This window comes from Labeo rohita, chromosome 6 (assembly GCF_022985175.1).
Source record: "Labeo rohita strain BAU-BD-2019 chromosome 6, IGBB_LRoh.1.0, whole genome shotgun sequence".
Classification (NCBI taxonomy): domain Eukaryota; kingdom Metazoa; phylum Chordata; class Actinopteri; order Cypriniformes; family Cyprinidae; genus Labeo; species Labeo rohita.
The window spans coordinates 31,658,777-31,679,783 of NC_066874.1; the positions used below are offsets into that span (position 1 = coordinate 31,658,777).

Genomic DNA, 21,007 nt, shown 5'->3' on the forward strand with positions numbered 1-21,007 from the left:
CCGCAAACAAGCTTGTCACAATTCGGACAAGAACTGAGATCACAGAACATCGAGATACAAACTCAGAATTGCAAGAAAAGATGTTAGAATTGTAAAATAGAATTTGCCTTTTTTTTGTTGTTGTTGTTTATTTTAACTACTTAGTATAAACAAGCTTGTCACAATTCTCACAAGACTTTTTTCTTGCAATTCTGAGTTTATATATCACAGTTCGGACTTTCCTTCTCAGAATTGTGAGTTTTAATCTTGCAATTTTTTATTTATTTATTTTTTTCTGAGTTTATACCTTGCAGGAGAAAAAACATTAAAAAAAAGTCAGAAATGTGAGAGGTAAATTCAGAATTACAAGAAAAGAAGTTTTGTGTAATAAAAACTGTGTGAAATAAAACACTGTGAAGTAAAAAGTTTTAATTACAATTGTTTTTCCTAGCAAAAAACAAGCTTGTCCCAATTCAGACTTTCATTCTCAGTTGCGAGTTTGTATTTCGAAATACTGACTTTTTATTTATACATTTCAAAGGATAAAAAAAGTCAGAATTGTGAAATATAAACTCCGAATGGCAAAATATAAACACGCAGTTGCAAGAAAAGAAGTTAGAATTGTGAAATAAAACGTCTTTTTTAATATTTAAATGTTTCTATTCAGATTTTTTTTATTGCATGTAACACTATGGTTGTGCAACAGACTTTGAGAATGAAACAGCCTGTAATGAGCCTGATCTTACATATTTTAAATATGTTATTTCAGCACAGATAACACTTGGGTAAACTGCATCATGTGTAGTTAGAGAATAAGATGCCAAAATGCCAGCATGACTTGAGTTCTTCGCCCCTTTATCTATTAATACCGATGTGCATTCTCTGAGATAACCATAGGGCATCCTGCGAGCTTGTTTTTTCATGAAACATCACAGAACAGGAGACTCGGGCTATAAATATCTCACCCAGCCTCTCCTTGCGCAGCAAGACTGCGCTGGGCTAATTTAATGAGAAAGAGAGGGGGTGAGGACGGCGAGATAGAAAGAGAGATCGTTTGAGAGAACGGGAGCGAGGGAAGAACAGACAGAATAATAAAGTACTGAATGGATTCACTAAGGCTGTCAGGCCCAATGGAGGATAAACACTATAGATAAATACAGACCTTTTCTGAGATTAACCCACAATCTAACAGCATTTATCAAACCTTTAACTTAGTGTACCTATACTTGTATTAAAAAGGCACATAAAACATACAAGATTAGTCAGCCTGAACAAAATATGCTGATTTAAGTTGAAACTGATTCAAAGGTAACAGATGTTTAATGGATATGGCTTCACTTTATTATCTAGACCATATTTAGGTAGTTAATTTCAGGGCTTTGGGATGTATTTGGTATTGTAATTTACAGCTATGACAAAAGATGTTACAAAACAATCAGAGTTATTAAAACTGGCCTGAGGCTGCACTTTTCATATCATGCAATAAACACTTGGTAGTTTTGTTAATGCTTGTTTGGAATATTCTTTCAATTAACGTCTGTTACGGATAATTAATCTTACCTTTGAAGAACACAAATTTGCCATCTGATCTCTCGTAAGCAGCGTCGATGCGAGGAGGTAGACCCTTCCAGAACTGCTCTATCAACATGGGATAGCCTTCTTGAACTTTGTTGTTGCGCAAACGCCAGAACCAGCGATCCTGTGATGAGTAAAGCAGATTATTTGGATCAATTACTGTATGTGATTTAGATCTTCAAGTAGTCTTTTTCAAGTAGGGATGCATAATATTAAAATCTGTCTAATATTGATAAGCAGATAAACATTTTCACACTGATTAACTCATAAATGATCCAAATAAACATAAGTAAAATTTACTTTAAAATATTATAAGTGATTTTAGGCCATTATAATAATAAATAATACAGTATGAAAAAAATGATGCACAATTATATATCCAATATTAAATAAATATTCAATTATTTATGTAATATTGTGCGAAACAATAAATAAATTCTATCTGTCTAATACTGATAAGCAGATAATTATTTTCACACTGATTAAATCATAAATGGTCTAAATAAATAAAATAAAATTGAAAATACTATAAGTGATCTTAGGCCATTATAATAAATAATACACTATGAAAAAAATAATTTTGAGATTTGCTAAAAAGAAATGACATTTAATAGAGTTATTAAAGAGAGGAAATGAGATGCACAATTATATATACAATATTGGATAAATGTCCAATCATTTAATTAATATTATATGAAAGCAATAAATACAAAAAATCTAAATGCATAATATTAAAAAGATGTCTAATATTTATAAGCAGATAATTATTTTTACACTGATTAACTCATAAATGCTCTAATTAAAAAAAGTAATTAAAAAAAAGTAATTTTAGGCTGTTATAATATAAATAATACAGTATGAAAAAAATAATTTCGAGATTTGCTAAAAAAATACATATAATAGAGTTATTAAACGGAGTAAATGAGATGCACAATTATATATACAATATTGAATAAATATAAAATTATTTATTTAATATTGTATGAAAGCAATAAATAAAATAATAATAATAATTGGGATGCATAATATTAAAAATCGGTCTAATATTGATACGCAGATATTTTTTTACACTGATTATCTCATAAAAATAAGGGATTTTAGGCCATTGTAATAGAAATAATATAGTATAAAAAACTGAGATTTGCTAAAAAAAAAAATAAAATACATTTAATAGAGTTATTAAAGAGGGAAATGAGATGCACAATTATATATCCAATATTGAATAAATATCCAATTAGTTATTTAATATTGTATGAAAGCAATAAATGTAAAAAAAAAATTGGAATGGATAACATTAAAAATCTGTCTAATATTAATAAGCAGATAATTATTTTCACACTTATTAACTCATAAATGAATTAATAAATACAAAATTAAAGTACTACAAGTGATTTTAGGCCTTTGTAATATAAATAATACAGTATTAAAAATAATTTTGAGATCTGCTAAAAAAGTACATTTAACAGAGTTATTGAACGGATGAAATGAGATGCACAATTACATATCCAATGCTGAATAAATTAATATATTTAATATTGTGTGAAAGGGGAAAAAACGGGATGCATAATATTAAAAATTATATAGATAATTATTTTTACACTGATAAATGATCTAAATAATTATAAATAAAATTGTATTAAAAATATTATAAGTGAATTTAGGCCATTATAGTATAAATAATACAGTATGAAAAAAATAATTTCAGAATTTGCTAAAAAATATATTTAAGTTATTAAAGGGAGGAAATAAGATGCACAATTATATATCCAATATTGAATAAATATCCAATTATTTATTAAACATATGAAAGCAAAAAAAAAAAAAAAAAAACATATTGTATTTAAAAGAATTTTTGGTAACTAAACAGTTGTTGGTATCCATTGACTATACTGGATGTCAACGTCTACCAGAAGCTGTTTGGTGATCGGCATCCTTCAAAATATCTTCTTTTTTGTTAAACAGAAGAAACTCATACAGGTTCGGAAAGACATGAGGTTGAGTAAATAATGACAACATTTTAATTTCTGGGTGATCTATCCCTTTAATATAAGGCATTACATTTCTTGAAATCACACACAACCAAATTCAACTAAAATCAGCTGGATCAGATACTGTAAAGACACCTGATGCAACTCACCTTAAAAACAAACATCTCCCGTCGAAAGAAGGCCACAGTGTTGAAGTTGCCATCGCAGATGTTGGGTTTTCCATTACCGGGAGAGGACGGCCGATCTCCAGAGGGTGGGCGAGCGGGGCGATGCCGGTCGTGTTTCCTCTCAGAGGTGGGGTGTGTGCGTCGTGCAGGTAGAGTAGGAAGAGGTCGGGTGGGCTCCAGCATGGCTGTGGGTATACCTATAGAAGAACAACGTTTATTCAAAATAAACCTTGCATCTATATTCTTACTTTGTTCCTTCAAAAATGATAATAGAGGTGATAGAGAAGATAGCTGTACCGTAGATTTTCTGGATCCCCTGAAGGTCATCTAGAGGCAGTTTGAAGTTGTGCGTGTCCATGTACTGGTAGAAGGGTGCCATGATCGCGCTGGGGTCGTTTGAATGTTCCAGACCCAATGCGTGTCCCAACTCATGCACGGCCACCAGAAAAAGGTCATTGCCTGTTAGGTAAAGTTTAAAGGTCAAACCATCCTTGAATCTGTACTAATCAGAATTCTATGTTGGATGAAAAATGCATGAATAAGAATATGGAAGCAGGAGAATTACCAATGCAAAGCTTACGCCTCTGCATATTTGATGTGCATTTAGTTAAAAATAGTCTGAAATAATAAGAGCTCCCATAGAAGTTCATCAAACGCTGAATCAGCAGTGAATAAATGTATTCATTCTATCATTATAGGAACAGTTCACTCATAGTTCAGCACACTTGGGATATATAAGTAATGTGCTGCTTGTATAGTGCTTTTTGTTTCTTCTGGAGCTTGACAGTATCCATACCCATTCGCTTTCATTGTACAATGCACCTGGGAAATTGCATATGCATATGAATATTAAAGAGATAGTTCACCCAAAAATGAAAATTACCCCATCCTCAAGCCATCCTAGGTGTATATGCCTTTCTTCTTTCAGAAGAATACAGTCAGAGTTATATTAAAAAATGTCCTGGCTCTTCTCAGCTTTATAATGGCAGTGAATGGGTGTTGAAATTTTGAAGTCCAATAAAGTGCATCCATCCATCATAAAAAGTACTCCACATGGCTCCAGGGGCTTATTAAAGGCATTCTGAAGTAAATCGATGCGCTTGTGTAGGAAAAATATACATTTTTAAAACTATATAAACCGTAATCGCTAACAATCATACATGTGTTCACGAGTCAGTGGCGTTCCAGCGGATGATGGATTAAGCTCCATCCTCTTTAGAAATCATAATTTTGTACTTTTAATTCATGACCGGTGTTTTGCTCTTTTGTTTTGGGGAATTACGCTATGCCTATGTCCTACGTCATCCACTGGAATACCACTTTCTCGTGTACGCATGTAAAAAGATGTAAATATGCATATTTTTCTTACACAAACCCATCGCTTCTGCTTTTTTAAATATAACTCTGATAGTATTTGTCTGAAATAAGAAAGTCGTACACATCTACGATATCTTGAGGGCAAGTAAATCATGGGGTAATATACATTTTTGGGTGAACTATTCCTTTAAGTCAATAATCAATGTAAAACTAGTAATTTCTGTTCAAGATGTGGAAACCAGTTCTACTGTTTTCTATAACCAGGTGCAATCCCTTTCGTTATTAGTTTTGAGAGAAACTGATGGTGAATGCTAACTGACAAAAATTTCCATATACTTGCATTTGTGAGAAAAAAAGTCAGAATTGCGATTTTATAACTCCTAATATTTCTCGTAATTGCAAGTTTATATCCCACAATTCTGACATTATAACTCACAATTGCAATAAATATTTATAAACTTGCAATTCTAACCTTTTTCTCATAATTGCAAGTTTATATCTCACAATTCTGACATTATAATTCACAATTGCAATAAATATAAGGTTATAAACTTGCAATTCTGACTTTTTTCTTGTAATTGTGAGTTTATATCCCACAATTCTGACATTATACCTCATAGCTGCAATAAATATAAGGTTATAATCGTGCAATTCTTACGTTTTTCTTGCAATTGCATGTTTATATCCCACAATTCTGACATTATAATTCACAACTGCAATAAACATAAAGTAATAAACTTGCAATTCTGACTCTTTTTTTTTAACTGTAAGTTTATATCCCACAATTCTGACATTATAACTCATAATTGCAAATTTATTTTCTGTGAGATATAAACTCACAATTGTTATAAAGAGTTAAAAAGTCAACTCATGTTTCTGTCATTTTCTTACAAACTTCTGAGATAAAAAGTCACATTATAACTCACAATTGCAATACATGTATAAACTTGCAATTATGACATTTTAACTCACAGTTGCAATAAATGTTTATAAACTTCCAGTTCTTTTTTCTCGTTTATATCCAACAATTCTGACATTATAACCTAAAATTGCAATAAATGTTTATAAACTTGCAGTTCTGACTTTTTTCTCGCAATTGCGAGTTTATATCCCAAAATTTTGACATAACTCACAATTGCAATAAACATAAAGTTATAAACTGACCTCTGACTTTTTTTATCTAAGTTTGTATCCTGCAATTCTGACATTATAACTCACAGTTGCAATAAATGTTTATAAACTTGCAGTTCTGACTTTTTTCAGGTTATTCACTTGCAATTTTAACCTTTTTCTTATAATTGCAAGTTTATATCTCACAATTCTGACATTGTAATTCACAATTGCAATAAATATAAGGTTATAAACTTGCAATTTGAATTTTTTCTCGCAATTGCGAGTTTATATCCCACAATTCTGACATTATAACTCACAATTGCAATAAACAAAATTATAAACTTGCAATTCTGACATTATAACTCATAATTGCAAATTTATTTTCTGTGAGATATAAACTCACAATTGTTATAATAAGTTAAAAAGTCAATTTCTGAGGTAAGAAAGTCAACTGACAATTCTGTAATTTTCCTAAAAACTTCTGAGATAGAAAAAGTCACAATTACCTATTTAATTTATTTTGGGTGGTGGAAATGGGCTTTCATAAGTTTACAAGATATGTGAGTGAGAAATAAAAAATCTTTTATGTAGTTTATATCTCAAAATTCTAAGAAAGAAAATTAAATTTACTTTCAAAAAGCAAACAACCATTTTCAATCTTATATCCAGTGCATACATTTTTTCCACTCTGTATATTTGTATTATGTAAAAATATTTAAAAATATATCTGAAAATACATATTTTTTGCTGTACCAGTTATATCAATTTGCTCTATTTTTTCTTCACTTATGTAGACAGGTAAATAAGCGCTGTTTATACTCAGAATCCTGAAGGAACATCTTGTGCATGGGCTGTAAGTGTACGCTATTACCAGAACATGAGTCAGTCGAGACTGACATGTTCAGATCTCTGGAAACACAGAAGGGATGTGACACCATATCACTCAAATCACAGAAATAGCCTGATCTGTTGGTTGGCGTCTGTGGGTGCTACAAGTATCAGATGGCTCACAAAGTGTCTTGTACATTTTGTTTACAGACTGCTTCCCCTTTCTTAGAGGATCTCTTGGCCTCTTTCTCCTTTATTAGTCCTCATGCTTTCTTCTTGTCCAATTTAACTGTGTATTTCATTCCCAGTCTCTTTGAAAAGAAATAGATTTTGTGTTCTGTCGAGGAGTAAGTGTCATCGTGAATAAATGAAATATAAAATCTACATCAGAAGCTGAAGATAAATACATCTAGTGTTTGTTGTAAACCGCTTACTTTTGATCTGTATTCACTAGGGTGTATAAAGAAATAGATCTGTAAAGAAATGTGTGTGTGTGTACGTGAACAAGGTACAGATTCTATGGTCTATAAAGCGTGTACTTGAACTGCTGACACTGCAGCACACAAGCAAAGATAACACAGCAAATATGCAGCACGTAGGCATGTCTGATGCAAGTGAAGAAAGAACGCAATGCTCTGTGTTTCTTTATGTTTCCCCTGTGGCATCTACTGATGCTCCTCAGCTCACTGCTCCAGTTTACCAGTGGAGAAGCTCCCATAAGATTCACCTCTACACATCTGACTGATCTAGCTATCTATAGCTGCAGAACATTCTAGAAAAACCAGCCATCCTGTCCCATTTAATCTAACATTTCCCTGCTAAATAAATGAAATACATAAATTCACATTTATGTAAATTAAAAATAAAATAAAATAAAATAAAAATCTTTAAATTAAATTAAATTAAATTAAATTAAATCTTCTATGTCATTGATAATGAGCCCACACAAGCCAGGTCAAATATTCTATATCACAGAATAGTCAAAGTATTATATAATATTATATAATATTCAGAATTATCAGGTCAAATATTCTACATTATCTATAAAATATTCTATCAAATATTCTGTATTAAACCATTACTATGTTTATCAAAGTACATAAATGCACATGCATGAAAATTCATCATTAAATAGATCCACAAAAAAAAAAAATATAAAAAATAAAATAAAATAAGCCATTACCATGCTTGATTAAAGTAAATTCAATTTAGAGCTTTTAAATTGATGAAAGCAGACACGTTTTTGCATACTATTAAAATAAATAAAATAAAATAAAGAGATTATGAGCCCACACAAGCCAGGTCAAATATTTTATATTAACTCAAAATTTAAATTCTATATTAAAATAAAAAACAATAAAAATTAATCCATTACCATGCTTGATTTAAGTAAATTCAATAAACATACATGAAAATTCATCATTAAACAGATGCACAATGTGTTTGTGTGTATATATATATATATATACATTAAAATAAAATTTATCTTCACATATATTCACATAAATGTAAACTGATCATTAAATACAGCCATGAAAATAGCCCGTTCAAATTTAAACTAAAATGAAATACATTTAAAATTAAATTAAATTAAATTAAATAATATTTATTACTTATCTACATATTACTGCGTCAGGGATTATGCTTGATTAAATTAAAAATACAAAAAATATATGCACATACATGTAAACTGATCATTACATACAGCCACAAAAATAGTCAGTAAAATAAAATGTACACTAAAATTAAATAAATTTGAATAAATTAAAAAACTCTTTATATTACTTATCTATACATTAATACATCAGACATGTCAGGTCAATCATTCTACATCAGTCACTGTCATGTTGGTTTGATCAAAACACATCCTAACACTAATAGCAACAAACAAATACAACTGAATACTAAACGCTATAAAAAGCCAAATCAAAGTTTACCATTACAGTGCCGCACTTACCGTCGTGATTGGCATTTCCTAAGGTCCAGGGCTCATCAGAGTCAAAGTGTGTGTCTCCGCCAATTCCGGGACCGGGGAAATATGCGTGAGCTAAAAAACCTCCCTCTCCATCAAAAGGAGAACTGTCACCATGGAAACCAGAGGCGAAGAAGATCATGATGTCCGCCTCTTTACCCTCGTTCTTGATCTCAGAGTAGGCCACTTCCTGAAAGGTCAACGGGGTCACTGTCTGCCAGACGTCGAAGGCCTGGCGAATGGCCCTCTGGGTATCTTTCTCGCCCACCTTGGGGGTGAAATTATGGATGCTGAAAAAAAAATCATAAAAACTTAATATTATATTGTGTGACTTAATATTAATTACATAATTACAATTAAATATTACATGGAATTATGCATTAAAGCAACACTTTTAAAGTTTTCCTGTAGCTCAAGAAATGGCCAAAATGTACATTTTGAAAATAATGCATCTGCCACACGTTTAAAATGTAAAGTGCAGTGCAAAAAGCTAATTAAAATGGTGAAAATTAAATTAAATTAAATTAAATTAAATTAAATTAAATTAAATTAAATTAAATTTTTCTACATCAGGGATAATGAGCCCACACAAGCCAGGTCAAATATTATATATCATAGAATATTCAAAGTATTATAGAATATTATAGAATATTTAGAATTATCAGGTCAAATATTCCACATTATGTATAAAATATTCTATCAAATATTCCATATTAAGCCATTACTATGTTTATCAAAGTACATAAATTCACCAAAATTCATCATTAAACAGATCCACAAAAAAAAAAAAAAATAAAAAAAATAAAATATAAATGTAAAAAATAAAATAAAATAAAATAAAATAAAATAAAATAAAATAAAATAAAATAAAATAAACCCACCCTAGGGGTGAAAGTATGTATGCTGGAAAAAAATCATGAATACTTAATATTATATTGTGTAACTTAATTACTTAATTAAAAATTAAATATTACATGGAATTATGCATTAAAGCAATGCTTTTAAAGTTTTCCTGTAGCTCAAATGGCAAAACCTGATCCAAAATGTACATTTTGAAAAATAATGCATCTTCCACATGCATGAAATGTAAAGTGAAGTGCAAAAAGTTCATTAAAATATAAAAAATTGAAGTAAAATGACTAAAACTGACATTTAAAAAAATTATTTATTACTAATAAATTACTAAAACTTTAAATTTAAAATGAAAACTGAAAATGCTATAAATAAATGTTAAAAATAATGCTATAATAGCATAGAAAGATGGCTGAATATTTATTTTTCCGTATCAAGTACTCTATGACAGTACGCAGTGCGCTGCAGCATTGCACCGGTGTGTTTGAAAATGCTATTTTAATATGAATCCGCTCTGAAGCGAATGCCGTTTGAGTTCACGGCGCTGCACTGTTACATAAGAATTAATCTGCATAAAAAATTTCCTTGAATATAGGGCAAAAGTTAAACCAGGCCAGACACCTAAGGCAGAAGCAGATGGTTGTCTCTGGCACACAACTGCAGGCGCACACAAGTGAGAATATCACATTCGATTAACCAGTGACTGCAAACCAACTTCAACACTACATTAGATGACTAATTGAAATTAATAGAGCTTTAAAACGGACGAAAGCAGACAAATGTTTGTAAATGATCCGATTTCATGTTTACGCCAATAGGAATGCACCACAAGTACAAAAAGTCCCAGAATCCCTTTTGTTCAGCTCATATAAGCTGAGTCAGCATCATGTAAACAGCACAAGTAAACAGTTTCAAGCAACAGCATGCAATTGTCTATTATAGTCTACCAAGACATAAATATGTATAACCAAATTTAGATATGCATACACAGCATTTTATTCCATATAATTTAATTATATACACTAGTTTTATGTTTCGGAGACAGACCTATAAAAAATAAATTAAAAGGTTGAGTTGGTTTTGGGAGGCCTAATAGCATGAAAACCACTCAAAGTAGCAGGCTTTCATCAACTATTCCTCTTCCATACTGACCTGCGACATCCCTTGCTTTCTTTGTTTTTCTCTCTCTCCCATCAGGCAGAAACCAAAAGCTTCTTTTAGCATTTTTAAGGTTGGAGGGAAGCATTTCAGCAATGTCTGTCTGGAACATTGCGTAAGCGGCATGTGTTCCCAAACATACGCGCACGTGTCAATGCGATATGCTTTAAAATAATTAAAGATGAGGGTACAAATATACTCCACAGGCTGGCTTCAGCGAGACGCCTAATGGGCCGCCATTAAAGAGAATCACATCATGTGAGGTGCAGTTAGTTACAGACATATGGAGTTTTTGGAAGGCTTCCCTGTAATTGCGTACAATGCTCATTCATCTATAAAGAGTTTCTGTAGTTTCCTCCAGAGGTTCCTCAGGTGCAGTGAATCAGTCTATCCATGCATCCATCCTGCAAGCTTTGCATTTAAACCATCCCTGAATATACCTTACCTGTATGTGATCTTTTTCTCCCTCCATTTCTGGCCAGTGAGGGCATAGCGTTTATTTCTCCTCCGTCGGCTGATGTGAGGGTGATCTGGGACTCCACACCGAGGTTTTCTCATCCACCTTAAAACATGTAGATAATAATCACACCAAAGCAAATGATCTTCATACTACTATACACAAAACCAGTCTTAAGTAGCACAGGTATATTTATAGCAATAGCCAACAATACATTGAATGGGATCAAAATGATCAATTTTTCTTTTATGCCAAAAATCATTATTAAGTAAAGATCATGTTCCATGAAGATATTTTGTAAATTTACTACTGTAAATATATAAAAACTATTTTTGATTAGTAATATGCATTGCTAAGAACCTTATTTTTTTTTTAAAAAAATTGACCTTAATGACTGGTTTTGTGGTCCAGGGTCACATATTTTAAATGTAGCACTAAAATCAATATGGAACAACAACGATGCAAAAAACAAAACGGAACACTAACGAGACCAAAAACATGCATCAAGTAAATAAACAGGATGAAACTGCAATGAATTTTTATATTATGTCTGAAAATTAAGAAATTACATAAACATTAAAAACTGCAATGGGACATTTTAATAACATTTTCAGAAACATTTAAGCACTGCGAAATACAGTGTTGCAGGGATGACGTATTATTGTAGGCCAAAACCCAGAAATTCATTAGCATTTTAACTAGGGCTGGGCAATATGGGCAAAAAAAATTATCACAATAATTTTTTTCATATCAGTCGATATCGATAATTATCACAATATATATCAAATCTTTATTTAAAGTTTAAAGTCAGATTTTTGCTCCAAAGTGAAAGTTGTAGAAACCAGACCATTAATTTTCCTTAATAAAATAAATATCTACATAGAAAAATTAACTTCTGCATGTTCTAATGAGTTATACTGTTTTTAAATCAAGAAACAGGTTTGGGATGTCTGATAATGATAATAATAATAATAATAATAATATCACGTTTCTTAGAAGTGCATATTTGATAGTAGCTAGAGGATGCAGAGGTAAATTTTTGTTCATTATCAATCAGTAACATCTGTAAAAATTATAGCAACCTCAGGTTTATATGGTTAAATTTATTCTGACCCAGTTTTTTTTTTTTTTTTTTATAATTAAGCTTTGGTCTCCCATAGGAGCATGCATACATTTTAAATCATGATAAACATTTTTATTTAACTGAACTATTGCTTAAAAATGTGCATATTTCTTGCGTAAAATTAACCCAAAATAGGTTGGAAATTGACATTTATTATGTTCGATAAATGTCAATGTCAATAAATGTCAATAGCACAGGTATATTTGTAGAAAGAGCCAACAATACATTGTATAGGTCAAAATTATACATTTTTATTTCATGCCAAAAATTACATTAATTATATAAAGTAAAGATCATGTTCCATTAATATATTTTGTTAATTTCCTACTGTAAATATATCAAAACTTAATTTTTGATTAGTAATATGCATTGCTAAGAACTTCATTTGGAAGACTTTAAAGGAATATTTTCTCGATATTTTTATTTTTTTGCACCCTCAGATTCCAGATTTTCAAACAGTTATAGTTGTATCTCAAATATCATATTCGAACAAACCACACATCAATGGAAAGCTCTTTTAGTTTTTGTGTTTTGTGCGTATTTACTTGATCTAAAAGCATAACACATGGCTGGTCATTTAAACTCAACATTGCAGCTCCCATGAGTGGGCGAGTTTAAACACTACTGTTCATGTATTAATCAAAAACACATTATTTGATATAGCATATGCACTTTAGCAGCTGTATTGCCTGTTCATGATTTTTCATGCAGTAGAGAGGGCTGTTACTAACTCGATGGTGGTTTGGTCAAGCACTCCCGTCACTGGAATACCGTAAAACCGCTGCATGGCAGCGACCGCCGACTGCATGGCTTTCTCCGATCGCAGGTCCGATGTCCGGATGTCATGAGGGAGCAGGTAGCCATAGTTCTTCAGCCATGTCTAAAAAAGAGAGAGACATTACATTAAGAACTAAAGGCAGGGTTATTATAATTAGCTAAACCTAAAAATGTTTTTAAATGATTACCTGTCACTGGAATCATTACCTGTGTTGTGCAATTCATTTCTGTCATTTTTCTCCATGTCTAATTATTGCCTCTTTCTCTAGCATTATTATGTAAATACATATGCACATCTTTTTATTTATACAGCTGTATATAGAGTACATAATGCACAAATCTGTACATAAATCTTCTGTTCCAGATTCAAACACATTATTATTTATTTTAAGTTTCTATTTTAAATGTTTATTCTGTTCTTATATCAGATATGTATGTATGTACCAGGAGCACCTTAAAAAACCACAACAAACTCCTCGTGTGTTTGCGCACACCTGGCGAATAAAGCTAATTCTGTTTCTAAAAATTACTTCATTCATTACTTGAAATAGCAAAATGTAAAATTTGAACTGAAATAAAATTAAATATAATTATTATTATTATATTATTATATTTCAGCTAATTGCCAAGGCAACATTTCTCATTAAAGTTAAATGCACTTATATGCATTAAAATAATTAAAAGTGAATTTGTGAATAAAACTAATAGTTTCTCATTGGTAATAAAATAACACGGCCTAAAGTGCATTAAATACTGATTTCAATTATTGTAATATATCTAGAAAATACATCTGTAAAAAAAATGCAAAAGGCAATGTAATTTTTCTGAAATCATCTTAATAACCATCAATCAGTATTAGAAATGGAGAAGATGACCATAGTTAAAAAAAAAAAAAAAAAAAAAAAAAAAAATGCAGCTTTTTGGATCTGTGAATGGAAACTGTAAGAGATACGGACTAAAAAAAGACCTTTAAAAAGACATCTTAAATAATGGTAATAGATTCCAAAATAACAATGGTAATATATACTTGAAATATACACTACCACTGTAACTGTAAGATTTTTAATGTTTTTTAAAGAAGTCTTATCTGCTCACCAGGCCTGCATTTCTTTGATCCAAAGTACAGCAAAAACAGTCATTTTTAAAAATATTATTACTATTTAAAATAACTGTTTTCTATTTGAATATATATTTAAATTGTAATTTATTCCTGTGATTTCAAAGCTGAATTTTTAGTATTACTAATCCAGTCATATGATCCTTCAGAAATCATTCTGATTTGTTGCTCAAAAAACATCTATTATTATATTTAGTTGAAAACAGGTTTCTTTAATGAACAGAAAAATGTTCAGATGTTCACATGTCTTTTTCATCATTTTAATCAAAGCATCCTTGTTAAATACAAGTATGAATTTCTATAATTGCTGACTAAGAAGTGAACAGCAGGAGCACTATCAAGTATTAGATTCATAGAGATTAGAGTACTATTAGTGTACTATTTTAAGGGTAATTAATCATTTATGCAACTGCGTTTTGTAATGCTAGTGTGCAGAAATTACGCACTTCACCTTAAATATACGTGAACAAAGGGAGAAAGCACAAACTGTACTAATAAACAGACAGCGTCTAGGACAGTCACCTCATATAAACTCCATTTGTTCTCAGAGCTCGGTTCATTTCGCATGCTCCTTGATCTCCACAAATTTAACAGTGCAAAAATAAAACCGAACTTATATAGAGCATCCCCATCCTCATCCTCTCATTCCCTCATCTCAGCCTCCTCTCTCGGCTTTCATCTCTCCCTGCGGACGGGCAGAGTGGAGAACTAGTAAGCAAAGCCCTCATTTTAAAGCGCTGCACACATGGAGAGGGGCTCTTTAATTGAGCTCATGGCTTAGAGTCCATTTTCAGCATGAATATTTTAATGCTGGAGTTTCTGGTCCTTTCCTTCTCAGCATGAAGCAGGACCATCACAAACAGTGAGTCAATGCTTAAAAAGGAAATCAATCCTTGGGTCGCTACACACAACGCACTGCTTCTATATCCGAGATAGCCAAGTAGAGTTCATTAGAATTAAAAATAGAGCTTTCTTGATAATACCTGTGGCCTTTTTGTCTGTTTGAAAATAGAATCAGCTGCATCTACTGTAAACCCTAGGATTTTTAAAAATGTCATTTTAAAATTCTAAAAATTCTAAATTGGAACTTAAAAAATCTAAATTGGAATATACACACCATAAAGTATTGTTTATGATTTTTGGAATGAGTATCTAGAGACCAGAACATCAGAGAGACTTTAAGCTGTAATCTTTTGACTTGAATAAAATAAATAAAAAATAACAAAACCACAACAAAATTACTAAAACTTTATCTGAAATGAAAATAGAAAATATATATTTTTTAAAAATCTAAATATTACTAAAACTATAATAGCACCTGAATTATACTAAAAAATACCACTGACTAAAGGGCATTAAATACAGATGCCAAGATAATAACAGTAATATATACTAGAAATACACTACCAATCATAAGTTTTTTAGATTTTTAAAATGTAAAAATAGATTTGTAATGTTTTTAAAAGAAGCCTTATCTGCTCACCAAGCCTGCATTTATTTCATCCAAAGTACAGCAAAAACAGTAAAAAATATATATATATATTTTTACTATATAAAGTAACTCTTTTCTATTTAAATATAATTTAAAATTGAATTTATTCCTGTGATTTCAAAGCCAATTTTTTAGAATCATTACTCCAGTCACATGATCCTTCAGAAATCATTGTAATATTCTGATTTGCTCAAAAAACATTTATTATTATTATTATTATTATGAACAGAATAGAAACATGAATAGAAACTGAATAGCATTTATCTGAAATATTATTTTTTTGTAACATTATAAATGTCTTTATTATCATTTCAATCAATTTAAAGCATCCTTGCTAAATAAAAGTATTAATTTCTATAATTTTTTGAAAGCAATTATTTTAAATAGTAAAAATATTTCACAATATTACTGATTTTGCTGTATTTTGGATCAAATAAATGCAGGCTTGGTGAGCAGAAGAGACTTTAAAAAATATATAAAAAATTGTACTGTTCAAAAACTTTTGACTGGTAGTGTATCTAGAAAAAAAAATGCAAAATGCAATGTAATTCTTCTGAAACCATTTTGACGTCCATCTTCAGCCATCAAGAAACCAACCAGAAATCCCAAGAAACAAACTATAGTATTATAGCTAGTTTTTCGTGGAACTGCACCAATTAAATGTAAAAATCTAGTTCTGCAATATATAATTTAAGTTTCCATCAAATTTTAATCCAACACCAACATCATATTCTCTACTGCTGAAATGCAACGATAAAGCATCTCTCTACATAAATATACATGAATATAATGCACAGTCGTATAACGCTAACATTATTTTGCATATTCAAATAAAATGCTGAAACACAAACTTCACATTGTACCAGCGAGTACAGCCTTCTATGACATGGCTGGCTCAGCCTCCATGGTAACAGAGGCTCTGCACGGCCCCCTGGGAAATCGTACCCATTAAATAATTCACCAACGCTGTTACTGGTGCCGTCATTATAGCATGGCATACAGCGAAGTCTGAAACCAGCACTAGACCCAACAATACATGTCTCATCCACTTTGATAAATCAATGAAGGCTGCGGGATCTGTAGAACACAAAAGGACTGTGACAGTTCAGCCCCGTGAATAATAAGCCTTATTTAAGCCGCAGGACTATTTCCGTTCCGGTACTTTTGTAGGAATCGGTGGAATTCAGTTCAAAGACAGAAATCCACATTTCTCGGGAAGTATAAATGATAAATTGTTCTTGTGAACTGCACTGACGTCACGGATGAATAATCTTCTTAAAGGCATAGTGCATGATAATTTACTCACCCTCATTTCGGTACAAACCTGTATGACTTTCTTTCTTCCGTGGAACATAAAAGGAGAAACTTTTGCCACTCCTGTTTATATAACAAAACGTATTGGGGATACAAGTTGTCAAGCTCCAAAATGATGCAAAAATCATCATAGAAGTGGTCAACACAACATGTTATGTACTGTTTTGGGGTAGACAATATGTTCCTCAACATTTCTTCTTTTGTGTTCCACAGAAGAAAAGCTTAAAGAGCAATAATTCTTCTTGCTCACCAACGGATCCTCTGCAGTGAATGGGTGCCGTCAGAATGAGACTCCAAACAACTGATAAAAACATCACAATAATCCACAAGTAACCCACACCACTCCAGTCCATCAATTAATATCTTTTGAAGTGAAAAGCTGCATGTTTGTAAGAAACGAATCAATCATTAAGACATTTTAACTTTCAACCATTGCTTCTTGCCAAAATATGAGTCCATAATTCATAATAACGCTTCTTTTAGTGGAAAAATCCATCCCCTGTTGTCCTTTCACACCAAAATTGTTTTCATTTACAAATGGTGCTTGATCTGTGCATATTTCGCTCCTGATTCAGACGACACAATGTTAGATAGAGCAGTGTTTCCCAACCCTGTTCCTGGAGGCACACCAACAGTGCACATTTTGGATGTCTCCCTTATCTGACCAATATATTTCTGTTCCTCGAGTCTCTACTAACAAGATGATGAGTTGATTCAGGTGTGTTTGATCAGGAAAAGTTGGAAAATGTGTAGTGTTGGTGTGCCTCCAGGAACAGAGTTGGGAAACACTGAGATAGAGGACTCGTATTTTAAAATAGAATCAGTGGTTTAAAGTTAAATACATCTTTAGGACAGATTTGTTTCTTACAAACACGCAGCTTTTCATTTCACAAGATGTTAATTGATGGACTGGAGTGGTGTGGATTACTTGTTTGGACTCTCATTCCGACGGCACCCATTCACTGCAGAGGATTCATTGGTGAGCTAGTGATGAAACATCAACATCTTGGTTGACCTCAGCGTGTGCAAATTTTCAATAATGTTAATTTTTGTGTGAACTATTCCTTTAAATCTTCAGTAGGTGCGGTAACTAACCACAACTGTTAAACAAAGTAATCCTTTCCACAAAGAACAGAGATACTGCACAGTAATAGTTCACAGCTACATTATTCATTGTCCTGACCTCAGGATTTTTAACAGAGAATTTGACAGTAATAGATTGGGCTATACTGTATGTTCAGAATAGCATACTAGTTACTCTTTCTATTTCAGTATTCAGTTTTTATATTGTGAACGGTAAGCAATTACCCATGCAATACTCAGTAGACCAATTACATTTGCAGAGTGAACAAACAGAGTACCCTGTGCAGCATCCTGCATCCCACAATGCAATGCAGCTGACAACACTTTCTTTCCAATTCTAATGAGATGCATGTTCATTTCTTTCTTTAGTCTTTTGGATTGTTAATCAAGGTTTAAACAGGATATTTTCTGATACTGATGTTTAAATGAAACATGCAATGTTATGAGGTCATGTAGCATATTATTGTTTGAAATTGCTCCAAATCGCATTTTCAACATAGCCCTAGTAAAAAAGTAATAGATTTAAAATACATTTATTTTATACAGTTTTTTTCCATGTCTATCAGTTACTAAATTAAATATATTTCAAATATTTATTCCTTGTATGTACATATGTACTGCAGATTTTGTAGCCTATATATGGCATTAAATTGATATAATATTTAGTATTTTCACATGTAGGTGGAAAAATTTTTAATTTGCACTACTGGCGGTTAAAATAAATGAAAAGAAACCTAGCATAGTAGATTTTTTTATTCTGTTGTACCGAACCGTGACCCTCGAACCAAGGTACGTACCGAACTGGGACATCTGTGTACCATTACACTCCTAAAGTAAATGTATTTTCAGTATACTTAGCATGAAATAAATGTATTTTAAATACATTTTAGTACATTTATTTTTCACAAGGGAGTATTTTAAAAGAATATTATTGTATAGTTGTATAGGGATTATACAACACATGATATACAGTACTCAGTACTCAGTAAGCTAGTACTCTATTCCAAACACAGCCAAGTCTTTCTTTGAACAGCTGCCCCTGAAACTTGAAATCCTTTCGTCTCTGCTGCCAGGTGGCATGGAGTGATGATATTCTACCTTCATGAGCAGCATGCGGTAACAGTTCTCCACGCGCTCGCCAAACAAAGGCAGCCTAAACAGATCGGATGAATTTCTAGTAGCAAAACATCCAACTTTGTTTAGGATTAGGGGGAAAATAACGCCTGAAATCAATGTATTGGGTTCAAAACAAGCCATTTAACATGAGAAATGCTTCTCGCGCAGCAAATCAGCATATTAGAATGATTTCTGAAGGATCATGTGACTGGAGTAATGATGCTGAAAATTCCGCTTTGCATCACAAGAATTAATTACATTTTACAACACATTCAAATAGAAACCAGGTATTTTAAATAGTAAAAATATTTCACAATATAACAGATTTTACTGTATTTTTAATCAAATAAATACAGCCTTGGTGAGCATTAAACATTCTTACTAAACATTAAATTACTTTAAAAGCTTCTATTCTGATTTTGTTCTTACAGCACACAATGAAATACTTTAAGTACAAGGATAAGAAGTCTGCATCTGACTCAAATTACATTGGATTGCTCTGCTGAAACAGCACAATGTGTGCCTTCGAGACTGTCCAGAGCTCAAATAACGCCTGATTACCCCATCATGATATCTGCTGTAATGCAATCTGTGTAAAGTTTCATGTGTTTTACCTCAAATAAACAATCTGACTCTCTGCTGTGCGCTTACAAGTAAAATCAACCATCATTTCACATCCTAGAATTTAAAGGAGAAGTCCACTTCCAAAACAACAATTTACAAATAATTTACTCACCCACTTGTCATCCAAGATGTTCATGTCTTTCTGTCTTCAGTCGTAAAGAAATTATGTTTTTTGAGGAAAACATTTCAGGGTTTTTCTTCATATAATGGACTTGAATTGTGCCCCCAATTTTGAACTTCCGAAATGTAGTTTAAATGCAGCTTCAAAGGGCTCTAAACAATCCCAGCCGAGGAAGAAGGGTCTTATCTAGTGAAACGATCTGTCATTTTTTTCGTAAAATAAAAATGTGTATACTTTTTAAGCACAAAAGCTTGTGTAGCACAGGTTCTGGCATGCACGTTCACGACATACTATTGAATCATGTCGAAAGGTCACGCCAAACGTAGGCGGATCTACAGACCCAGTGTTTACAAAGCGAACGCGCAAAGACTAAGAAAGTGCAAGTCAAACGCTGTTTACAAACAAAAAGGTACAACGTGTCGGACGATTCTGAAGTTGTAGGAGAAAATAAGATGGAGTTTTTTGCCACACTCTACCTTTTTTAGCCACAGTACACAGACGATGAACTTAGACGTGATTCGTAGTAGTGATGGGAAGTTCGGATCATTTTACCGACTCGGACCTTTGAGTCTCATTCAGCAAAATGAACGAATATTTTTTCGAGTCATTTTGTTAATTTTAGCAAAATCACAATCACGTGACAGCCCCATAAGATGAACGAATGACTCGAAAAACCCGAAGACTCGAAACAGGTGAACTAATTCCAGTACAGAACCTAACAGGATATTGCGAATGTGCGACTGAACGAATCACTCCCCGAGACGACTCGTTCTTCGTGAGTCACTTTAAAGATTCATTAAAGATGAAAGAATTGTTTAAGAATGACCCGTGGAC

The 21,007-nt window shown here is 32.0% G+C and overlaps 1 protein-coding gene across 1 annotated transcript in view; it reads right to left on the reverse strand.

The window, feature by feature from the left end:
• Positions 1–21,007, reverse strand: part of mmp24 (matrix metallopeptidase 24) — a 45,113-nt gene that overhangs the window by 10,822 nt on the left and 13,284 nt on the right. Inside the window, exons 2-7 of the mRNA XM_051113561.1 lie at positions 13,261–13,409; positions 11,395–11,511; positions 8,925–9,229; positions 4,007–4,168; positions 3,692–3,906; positions 1,540–1,678 (exon numbers count right to left, since the gene is read on the reverse strand). Coding sequence (XP_050969518.1) covers positions 1,540–1,678; positions 3,692–3,906; positions 4,007–4,168; positions 8,925–9,229; positions 11,395–11,511; positions 13,261–13,409 — 1,087 coding nt within the window. The remainder of the gene's footprint in view (positions 1–1,539; positions 1,679–3,691; positions 3,907–4,006; positions 4,169–8,924; positions 9,230–11,394; positions 11,512–13,260; positions 13,410–21,007) is intronic.